This window comes from Argiope bruennichi, chromosome 9, assembly GCF_947563725.1.
Source record: "Argiope bruennichi chromosome 9, qqArgBrue1.1, whole genome shotgun sequence".
NCBI lineage: Eukaryota > Metazoa > Arthropoda > Arachnida > Araneae > Araneidae > Argiope > Argiope bruennichi.
Genome location: NC_079159.1, coordinates 82,775,239 through 82,787,330, shown reverse-complemented (window position 1 = coordinate 82,787,330; position 12,092 = coordinate 82,775,239). Strand labels below are relative to the sequence as shown.

Below are 12,092 nucleotides of genomic sequence, written 5' to 3'. Positions count from 1 at the left end.
ATTACATTGCTACTCTAAAATTCAAACCATGTTCATTGTTTCATCAAATATTTAATCACATGATTTTTCCCACCATTGTTAAAAGCTATGGAAGAATGTTTAAAATCTGTTTAGTTTACAAGACAAAAAAAAAAAAAAAAATTACAATACCACGAAGTTTAGAAGAAGGTGAAATGAATATTTACATTTTTTAATAATGTTATGATGTTAGGAGACTGTCACCATTATATAAATTTGTGTACACAATAATTAAGACAAAATAACATGGCTTTAATGTAAAAAAAAATTGACTGGAATCATGAGCATGAAGTTATGTTTAAACGATTATTATGAATCATTTAGACATAAAAAAAAATATATTTAATAATAAACTCTAAAAACATTTTTAATATTAGATATTTTATTATTAGACTAAAATAAACAAAGACTAATATTACTCTAAAGACATTTAATTTAATATTCTATCTATTTAATATTCCTGATGAATCAGCTGATGGCCAGAAATGCCTAGTTTGTGAAACTCTTTGAAAGTCATAAAAATTGGTAATTTTTTCACAATTGCAATTTAAAGTTGCATTAATAATAGGGGAGAAATGTGTATTGTTTATACCTAAAAAATTATAATATAAAATTTGATTTTTGTTTTATCCAAATAATTTTTCCCCCCATCATTCATTTTAGTTAAAATATAAATTTAATCAAAACAGAGTTTTTTCAAAATTTGTTTTTTAATCTCAAAATTCATAAATCATTGTGAATGCTTAATGCCCCCCCCCCCCTTCCTATTCCAACTTCAATAGATATGAGATGAATTAGTGTGTCAAATTTGCATTTGTCTACCTTTTTAAATATTGGATTATGATTATGAAATGCCAAAAGATATCAAATGAATGAATTGCAGGATATTGCCACATATGGATGCTGAATAATTCATATAAAGTGCATAAAATAATAACATATTTTGTAATTTTCTACTGGTGAACAATTTTATCACTGGTTTTTTACACTAATGACCTGTCTTCGAATTCATTTATTTTATTAAGAAACACAATGTTATCATGTATTTATCTTGATTTGTAAATGTAGTTCAAAGTTTCGATGAATAACAGAATTTTTTATCATTCAATTCCTTTTAAAACAGACATCATATTTGATTAAGAAAGAATGAGATATGAAAGTTGTAATATAAATATAAATTAATTTATTCTATTATATACAGATATTTGCACAAGTAAAATTACAAAGGAAAAGAAATGCAAAATATGTTTTACAATTTCTTCCCTAATATTTTAAACAAATTCAATTCCTTCAAATTTATAAGAACCTATTTCTGTTTCTGGCATCCAGATTTCACCGGCAATTGTGAAAACTGTAATAAAACTTGCTATATGGCCTTCATTTTCCTCTGTTTTTAATGCAACAATGATAGAATCTGAAGTATCAGGCACAAATTTAAAAGAGGAAAAACCATGTGTGGGTACTAAAGGACCAACATTTGATAAACTTATTCGTGAAAAATCTTCACTGGCTTTTATGAGCATATTGGTTCCTTTCTTTTCATCATCTTTATCATTATATGTGAGATAACTAGCTCTTCTAGGTAAGAAAAACCATTCTTGATGTACATCACTCCATACAGCTGCTTCATGAATCATGTAGCCTAAGGATTTAAAAAAAAAAAAAAAAAAAAAAAAAAAACATAAATATCATTTCACACAATATAGTTTCATAGTTAAAAAAAAACTTTTAGATTTTGATCAACTTTTAAAAGAAACCAAAAGAAGAAAGTATGAAATATTATGTTCACCTGGGAAAAAAAAGTATCACAGTACACATTTTCTTTGCTTTGAAAAACTTCAACTCGCATATTTCTTTGAGTTTAACTAGATTATTTTCTAATTTTAAAGCATGCAATTTAATTTGAAAAAGGCCTCATAATTTTGAACAATGGTCAAATGATGAGGTAGACACCTGAGCTAACATTTCCTCTCCACACTTCTGCATCATAGCAATCAGAATACATTTAGCCTTGACAGAATTAATGCGACAGACTGTTTATATGGTGATTCTTTGATGGAATTGAGTTTTTGACATGGGGTCCTCAAGGCTTTGCTCCCAATCATTGAGATCAACATATTTCTTTCAGAAATAATGTTACAACTTTCATTCCAATATTTCCTAATGGATAAAAGTTACGACAATCTTGTATAATACAATCAAGTGGATTTGCTGGCAATGTTTGGGCTTAACATCATTTGAAAATTCTTTCATTATGCTGAGAAAAAAAGTGAAGTGACTTAATTTTTGTATTAGGCTAAAATCATTAAGTTTGTTTTTAAATAACAATAAAAAAATTAAAAATTTATTTATTTAAATAATAAAGAAACTGTACATACAAAGGAAAGGAATTGAATTTAAATATTGTTACGGATCACACTGCTACTAAGTCCGTAAAGTCACCGGGTTCACTTATAGTGGGTGTATGGTGTGAAAACACAATCAGCAGGCTTCAGTAGAAAACAAAGACAGCGTTTTATTAACACAAAGAACACAAACAACAAATATTTACAGCCAAGATGAACACAGTTCAGCACGCAGTAGCACACTACAGAATCCAGCAGGAGAGGGGATCCTCGGAGCTTTGCTCTACGGTCTCTCCACACGGCTGAACTTCCGCTGTCCCTCGCTTTAGCTGTATCACTCACTATCACACGACATGATGCTGCTTCCGCATGAGACAACAGGACTCAGCTCACAGCAGTTCAGCACTCACTTGAATTCTACACAACGCTGGGATTACACCGTTGCTTCTCTATCCTCTCGAAGACTCGTTACTTGTCTACAACTCCTATTACAATTCATTTCATTCAGACTGCCGGCCTTTTATAGCTCCCGGGAGCGGACCGAGAACCTTCTTGGCTAATCAGGGAGTATCTCAGTTCTTATTAGATGGATTGTGAAAATTATCGATGTTTCCAGCATTATGCATTATGTCGCCAAGCTCTGAGGTCACTGACGCGGCACCCGATGAGCACCCACAGGGCTGATCGTACAACGGTTTTCTCAGTAATTTAACTAACCATGTTGGGAAGCAACTTTATGGGCTTGTAACAATATTTATGTTTTGTAAGAGAAAATTTATAATTAAAAAAAATTCCTTCTGATGAAATAATAGTTGGATTAGGAGATATTTGTTTGGCAAAGTTCTTGACCTTTTTATGTTACATAAAATTGATACACTGATGGCAAAAATGGATCTAATAGTCATATTAACAATCTTTCCAGTGCTAAACTTACTGTGTTATCTTTCTATTATAATTTTTTTAAATGTAAACATTGCATTTTATTCATTTTGTACTTGATAACGAGTTGTTTGAGTCATGACTAGGGATTGCAATACCGGTATACCGGGATACCGAATACCGGTATTTTGAGCTATTTGTACAATTTTGTAATACCGGTATTCACAAGTTTAAATACCGGTTTTTCGGTATTTACTAGAAATTTTTAAAATTGTCTCCACTATATGTTCAGGTATCGCGAACATAGCAAAATAGTATACGTTTTTGTTTTCATGTCTCCCTAACAGGGTGAAATTAATTAGTTAATTAATGGCTTAAATCTAAATGAGCGAAACATGGATTATCCCTGAAAGAAAATATTGTACCTATAACAACTGATGCAGCAACAATTATGAAAAAAGTTGGAAAGTTGATTGGTGCAAATCAGCAATTGTGCTATGCGCATGGAATTCAATTAGGAGTAATAGATGTATTATACAAAAAAAAAAAAAAAAAAAAAAAACAGAAGAATCCAAACACTGTGGATATAGAAATTTCGGATTCCAACATTGAAAAGAGTAAGAGTGAGAGTGATATTGACAATGAAGATAATGACAATGTAATTGTTGAAGAAGATATTACTAATGAGGATGAAATATTAACCTATCAAGAATTGCTTCCTATAATTTATAAAGTTCGAAAAATTGTTAAAATATTTAAACGTTCCCCTATAAAAAGGATATATTACTAAAATATATACTAACTGAAAATAAAACAAAATATATTTTAATATTAGATTCTGAAACAAATTGGAACAGTTTACTCCTCATGATGGAACAATTTATGAAACTGAGAAATCCAATCCAAAAAAAACAATAATCGACTTAAACCTGTAAATTAATTTTTCAGATAGTGAATTCGACTTAATATCCAGAACTATATCAGCTCTACTTCCAATAAAACTAACTATTGAGGCATTATGTCGGAGAGATTCTAATTTATTAACAGCTAATGCAACAGTAAATGTTGCTGTCACTGAAAGAATAGCACACATCACCATTTGAAGAATTATATATTACATTGAAAAATCGCACAGAAGATAGGCATACCGAAATAAAATGTCTTATGGTATTTACGTAATTATAATGATTTTAAAAATGAAAAAGAAGAAAATAAAATAAAACCAATTCATCTGATTAAGTTTATAGCAAATTTTCTTAAAATTTTTTACCCACAAACCTATCCACATCCAGAAGAATTCGGTTCAGTATCGAAGATTATGATGTCAGTACTGTCGATAGTGAAAAGGAATTGTCTCTTGAACAAAAATTAGAATTCGCGATAAATAAAAAAATTTCAACGAAGCAAAATACAATACAGAAATCAGCTATATTACCCACAAACCTATCCACATCCAGAAGAATTCGGTTCAGTATCGAAGATTATGATGTCAGTACTGTCGATAGTGAAAAGGAATTGTCTCTTGAACAAAAATTAGAATTCGCGATAAATAAAAAAAATTTCAACGAAGCAAAATACAATACAGAAATCAGCTGTATTCAAAACCATCCGACGAGAAATAGATTTATTTGAAGATGAGGGATTTAGAGGTAAATACTTGGAAAAAGTATATCGCGCACTGCTAATAGTACCATCAACTAGTGTAGATGCCGAAAGAGCGTTTTCGACAGCTTGTAATTTTTAAACAAAGTTACTTTTCAGGCTTAATGACAGTACAATTGATGCATTATGTTTTTTAAGATCACATTTCAAAAATTTGTAATAGTACCACAAACTGAATAGTGATATTTACACTTTTTTTGTGATTTCAATAAATAAGATGTTTCTTTACTTTTTTGTGATTATATACTGTTATAATTTATAAATTACAAATTATTTTTTGTGATATTTACACTCTCTAACAAAAACTGGCAAATAAAACAAAGAAACACCTGTGTTTTCTTTCTTTTTCTAAAATTTCTAATACCGGTATTAAAACCGGTATCAAGATTTAAAAAATACCGAATACCGGTATTGAAATTTTGGTCCGGTATTGCAATCCCTAGTCATGACATTTAAGGTTTGATTTGCCAGTATTGCTTGAAATATTTAATGAAAATTATTATTGATCATAGTAAATATTTATATTGCATTTGATGGTGAAATAGTGATAAAAAAGGAAAAGCAATGCGTTAATTAAATACAAATGAGTTTAAAAAAATATTATTTGCTAATTCTACTTTTAGATATACCATTAGTGGCAACATTAATTTTATAGATTTCTGGTTTGTTTACCTTTAATGAGTAATGGAAATTTTTTTCCCATCTATTGGCTATACTTACGCAATACACTGAATACTTACGCAATACACGTGTTAACCCTGCATTGTTTATTTTCAAAAAGTAATGGGGCATACAATGATAGATGGGAAAAAATGCAAATAAAAACCAACTAACAATTTGTTGATTTGGAAAGAAAAACTGATTGCAAAACTTTTTCCATTGGTAGCAAAATGTGAAAAATTCAATCAATATTTAGATATTGGAGATATGATTAAAGAGTTTTCTCATTGTGGAGCTTTTAGTTTTGAATCTGAAGTTGAAACATCAGCAAACATGTTGTCATCATGGAAAGATTAAGCTTTCAACATTGAATGAATGGTCAGTGAAGTTTAAAAACCAGCTAACTGAAACCGACAAACATCAATTTGGCAAGCGAAGCCCACTGGCCTTTAATGAAAAAACATTTTTGGGTCTTTCTATATGTTCTTGTTCTAGATAAAACAAAACATCTGGATATAACAATCTGGATATAGATATAACATTTATCATATGATCATTTTTGCCATGCAAAATTTTACAATATAGGTGCACTATAGGAATGAAGAAGTTAAAAAAATGCTAAATTTATTTAGATTTAGTCATACCAGTTAGTGCTTAGCTTTTATCAAAAGTAGCTAAATATCTGCCTAATAAATTTTTGAGTATTGGATTTAATTTGAGCCTCTTTGAAATTTAATTAACGAAATTTATGATAGCTTTCCATTATCTTAAAAGTAACCAAAATGCACCAGATTTAGTTACTTTTTGTAATGGGGTTCATAGATAATATTGCGTTTTGTGACAACAATTTATTTTAATTGGCAAACTTGAACATAATTTAATGGTTGTTAGACTAACACAAATTTACAGTTTCTGTTATTTATTACACGTTTATTAACTGTATTTACCAGGAAATTCAATTTTGGCAGTTCTTCGAAGTGCAATATAGTTTTGTCTCCAGTCTTTGTGTTCTACTTGACCTAAAGGAGTAACAACTTTGATCCATTGGGGATTGAAATTGAGTAATTTTCCAGTGGATGATGTCCATTCTTTGCCTAATCCACCTATATAAAGATGTTGATTTTTCACAGTAGCCCATTCACATTTAAATCCTAGTAAAAGAAGAAAATTCAGGTGGTGTGTATTTAAATCAAACACAAAATTAGGCAAAATTTTAAAATAACATTGAGAACAACAAAAATAAATAAAAGATTCAAAAGGAAGTGCCAGATTGCATTTCACACACAAAAATAATTTTATTGATGCAATAAATAACAGGTTCAAAAAGTATAACATATAAATGTATGTATTAAAAGGAAAAATAACAAAATATTTAAGTTTGATTTTTAATAACATTTAAATTTAATGTTAATAATATTCTTACTTTTAAAATTATCCCTATATGCCAAAAAAAAAGTTTTTAAAAATCAAATAAATTCTTACTTTTTAAATTGGATATTCTGGAAAAAAATAAACATAAGCAATGAAATTACATTCTATTTAAAAAAATATAGAGAAAATAACATTACACTGAGTTTGAAGAAAATAACTAATAATTTCCAACTGATAAATATTTTAATATAAGCTTAAAAAAAAAACTAAGAAGAAATAGGTTTTTACTTTTTAGTCTTCATAATAATTTATAGAATGAACTTAAATTTTTATTATTTATGATAGGTGTTAAACCATGTAGCTTCTAGAAATAATTTACCTTTTGCAGTTTTTCCATTTCCATCAGTAAGTAAAATCCATGGTATTGCTGAATTATCACTGATTTCATAGATAACACCAGTTCGATCATCAAATGCAAGAAGTTTCCCATTAAATACAACCAGTTCTGAAAGTTCCATTCCACGGCCTCCTTGTGACAAAGTTGACCTCAACACAACAAGGTCAGGGTCCCATTCAATATTAACATATTTTTTTATTACATCTATGGTTAAAAAGCCTTTCTTTAGGTAACTAAACCAGGTATAGTTTTTCTGTTTGTCCTTGGAATCAACATCCAAGTCTGATATCACAGCTATTCGGTATTTTATACCCTTTGGAGTTGTTATAGGGCGTGTTAATGGATAAGTTGAATTATATACCCATGGATATTTTTTAATTTCTGCACTATGTTGATGTCCATGTTCATCATGACGATATAAATCACTAACCAATTGTCGATTTCTGGTATATGGCAACAAAGCATATAGAAGAATTAAAAAAGAAACACCGACTATAGCTACACCAACTATAAACTGGGTTTGAATTCTGAGTGTTGAATTTCCTACTCTATATGCTGTTGGCATGCGAACAGCTTGCCTCCAGTCTTGTATAGATTGATGCATTCCTTTATAGATAAGAATATTTAAGGCAAAATAAAATTTTACATTTTAAAAGTTGCTATTTTCGATTTCACCTAAAAGAAAAAGTATAAAATAACATTACACACCATTAAAAAATATAGATTCAAGATAAATGAACATTTAAACTAAATAATAAGAACACTGGAAGTAACAATGTTCAGCAAAAGTATTCTGTCAACTAAAATTTTATAATAATCTTATTACCTAGATTAATAATGCTGCACAATAAAAACTTTCAAATAATATGCCTCTTACAAGAGGAGAGGGACAGCTTTAAAACCTTGATATTTCTTTCTGTATTTTATTGAATTACTGTACTTTATACTATTGTATCTTACTAATGAATAGAAATAAAAATAAGTTGAATAAGCAACCAAAAGCATTAACAGATCCTCTTTCCTCTCTATTCCAACACAAAAGAGCAAAAAATGCATTTATGTTGAAATTTCCAAAGAATTTTTTTTACTAATTAGCTACAGTAACCTTAAGGATAATTACAACTTTTATAGTTAGTTATTAATTTACAAGTGATGACCTTCAGCATTAAATATAGGCATTGACTATAAAAAGCATTATAACTTTTAATAAATTAATAAAAAAAGTGAATAATTTGATTTCAAGCAATGATGTGAATATAAAAGGATATCAGTTGAATCCTCTGATAATAATAAAATAATATCAATATCATTGTATATTCGGCATTTTAAACCTTTATAATCAACATCATAAAACATGAGCAACATGAGGATGACTTTTTAAAACAGATACTATTCAGAGCCACTTGTAGCTCAATCTAATAACTAAAGTGATACAAAATTCAGTATGGAGAGAAGAGTAAACATAAAAAGTACAATTCTGTGTGAAAAAAAAAAGTTCAAAATTTGCGATAGAGGTATTTAAGGCACTGTACAATGTAAAAAGTGTTATGAATAATAATAATAAATGCAAAATTAAAATGAAATGTTAAATTTTATTCGTTGCATTCACTTTCCTGGCAAGGATTTGGCCAAATTCAAATGACCATCATTCTCAGAGACTACATTTTGCATTCTCTTCATAATCTTCTCCCAGCAATACACAATATGCTGCATTCTTGCAAAACAATTTTTACAACAGTGCACAACATGTCACAAGGAATATTCCACATTGTAAGTTATATGCTATCCTTCAAGTCGACTCCACCAACATAAAATTTTGATTTCAAATAACCCCAGAGCTAAAAGTCATGAGTTAGGTCAGGGAAATGAGGCAATCACACATCCCTAAAACTGTGACTAATGACTCATCAGCAAAGCAATGGAAAGTAGCAATAATACTCACACACCAATGTGTGATTGTGCCCCATCTACATAATGATGGCTTGATTGAGACATTTCCTTTGCTGCAGTTGTGGAATGACAAATTAATCAGCATGTTGTGGTATCTTAGTGCATTAACGATACACATTATTGGTCCTTTAGGAGTAATGTTCCCAAAAAAGAATGACCCAATGATAAGTTCATTTGTGAAGCTACATCAAATAGTGATTTTTAGTAAAAGCAAAGAAATTTCTTTCACTATGTAGGGCTGTTCAGAGACCCAAATTTGCTTATTTTGTGTGTTAAAAGATCTATTCACATGGACTTCACCCCCCCCTCCCATAAAAACCACTGTCAGCCCTTACCCTGAGAAGAAGCAGCAAAGCACATGTAAGACGTTTATCAAAATCATTGCGCTTGAGTTCCTACAGGTGGCTAATTTTCTATGGATAATAGAAGAGAGCTCGCTACAAGACTTTCTATAACATGGATAAAATCCATATCAATTACCATGTTACATTCTGGGCATGGCTGCCAATAGCAAAGGTTCCATGCGATTCATCGATGATTGCATTTACAACATCCGTTCTCACCTCTTCTGACACAGGTTTATATCCTCACCTTCTGAGAATAGTCAGCGATTCTATTTCCTTGAGCGGCTTCAAATAATGTCAGCAGAAAATATTTTTCAGAGTTGCCTATGAGCTTTTACAACTTAAATTACTGGTCCTGTTGTCTCATACAAAAGTATAAATTTGCATTTTTTTTTGATACCCATGTTTTATGCTAATTCTCAGTAAGCAACTTACCAAACTGAGTTTGGTATTTCGGTAAGCAATTTTTAGAATTGCATTTTTTCACGGAATCTTGCTTCTTATGTTATTATTTGTCTCTATAACAAATTTGGTATGATTTCATTTATTAGACTGTGTTATAAATGTGGCTCAAAATAGCGTATGTTTAAAAAAAATCAACATTTAATTTATTGGTACTTACAAGTAAATAATTTGTCAATCAATTATCACCAAAGGTCACATGGTAAATAGGTTTTTTAATAATTAAGGTTTGCAAATGATGTGCAGTTAATACACAAGTATCAGATACAATGTACAGTAAACATTTTGTTAATATGGCAGATAAAATATAATATTTTCCTTAAAATGTTGATGAAGTATATATGGCAAAAAGCACATGATTTGAATACTCACATATTTTGAAAGTTTTATACATAAAGATATAAATAAGATTCTTTTATCATAAAATATAAGTGTCAATTTTTCTCTTGACAAGAAACAAATTGAATAAAATATATCAATTTGTCTTTTTCCAAAATGCATCAAGAGCCAAAATTCTATATGTATGTTATAAGATTAAGTATTATGATAAGTACATTTTTCTAAAAATATAGTCTTAATAGTGAACATTGAGATAAACATATAACAGAACTAGACAAGCACTATTCCATTAACAGAGTCATAAATGTTCAGCTTGAATGCTGACACTTTTCTTTTAATGCTAATATTCATTGTTAAGATTTGGTACTGAAAAAGATTTTAAAAAGTTTTTATCTATGGACATTTAAATGAAGTAATGTCTAAAATTATGATAATTATATTATTCAAATAGTTTTTCCTTTTTAAAAAAGTAATCAAAAACATGAATCTAAAAATGACAAAAAACAATTAAGTTAATTTATGATTTAATAAATATACTAAAATTTTATTCTTCAGAATAATGTTATATATATAAATTTAATGCTTTCTAATTTTTTTGAACTTACTGTCTATATATAAATTCACTGAAAATTACATTTATATTATTTCTGTGAATAATAACATGATGGGATATTTAATTCCCCCCATATTAATGAAATTATAAAATAATTCTGATGTTTTAGAAATCAGAATTCACAATTTTTATTTAATAAAACATTTTGCCCAAAATATTTATTGTTATTTTGCAAAAGTACATAATTACTAGCATATTAATACTATATTATTATTAAAGTACATAATATAAAAAAAGCAAGAAAGAATATATTTAAAAACAATTTATCAGGAAAATAAACAGCTGACTGGAATGTGCAATTCATTTAAGTACTCACTGTGAATATGTTTTTAAAATTCTTCAGTATTTTAAATTATTTTGAATGAAGCACACACTTATACATTACTTTACAATGCTTATTTTAAACAATTTAATGTTACTACGCATGTTTAAAGTGAATAAAAATAGGAGATTAATAGAAAAATCTGACGCATTTTATTAATTTACTATACAATTCCTATATAATAAAAAGTTAAGTTTTTATAAATTGCAACTCAAAAATAACAGACAAATATTCTAAGAGAAATGTCTAATAAGATAATAAATATTCTACGAGAAATGTCTAATAACACCAGAACACATTTCATTCACTTTAATTTTTTTTAAAAATGAAAAGGTAAAATAATTCTCCTTACCTGCTTGTTATAAGTGTAATACAACATCAAGATGAACTAACAGAAATAAATAATATTGGAAATATCAAACTAAAAACAGCATAAGATATAAAAATTATCCCATTAGATTTTTTATTTAAATATCTGGTAATAGCCATGTCTTGAACATTTATAAATTAGGAAAAAAAAAATACCCATACACAAGCGTGTACAGGTTAAAATCTCAAAAGTAGCAGACACGATCCGAAACGGGACGGAAAGAAAACACATCCACTCACAGCGCAGCACAATAATCGTCATCGAAAATTAGTTTAGTTGTTACAAACTTCTGCATATTTTAACATTTTTGAAATTTTCATAACGATAAAACTTATTAAGTTTATCATATAGATAGACTGT

At 28.7% G+C, this 12,092-nt stretch overlaps 1 protein-coding gene across 1 annotated transcript; it reads right to left on the bottom strand.

The window, feature by feature from the left end:
* Positions 1-1,186: 1,186 nt before the first annotated feature.
* Positions 1,187-11,962, bottom strand: LOC129984124 (soluble calcium-activated nucleotidase 1-like). Its single transcript, XM_056093911.1, has 4 exons — positions 11,715-11,962; positions 7,315-8,007; positions 6,512-6,715; positions 1,187-1,660 (listed from the first exon to the last, which is right to left on the bottom strand). The coding sequence occupies exons 2-4, from the start codon at positions 7,934-7,936 to the stop codon at positions 1,290-1,292; spliced, it is 1,197 nt and encodes a 398-aa protein (XP_055949886.1). The 5' UTR covers positions 7,937-8,007; positions 11,715-11,962; the 3' UTR covers positions 1,187-1,289.
* Positions 11,963-12,092: the final 130 nt, after the last annotated feature.

Bases quoted from the DNA above. Each gene is read 5' to 3' on its own strand.
- LOC129984124 (XM_056093911.1), bottom strand. From the start codon at position 7,936: ATGCATCAATCTATACAAGACTGGAGGCAAGCTGTTCGCATGCCAACA. The intron at 6,716-7,314 runs GTAAATTATTTC...TTCTTTTACTAG, and splicing joins AAATGGAAAAACTGCAAAAG to GATTTAAATGTGAATGGGCT. The intron at 1,661-6,511 runs GTAAATACAGTT...TTAAATCCTTAG, and splicing joins TGCCAAAATTGAATTTCCTG to GCTACATGATTCATGAAGCA.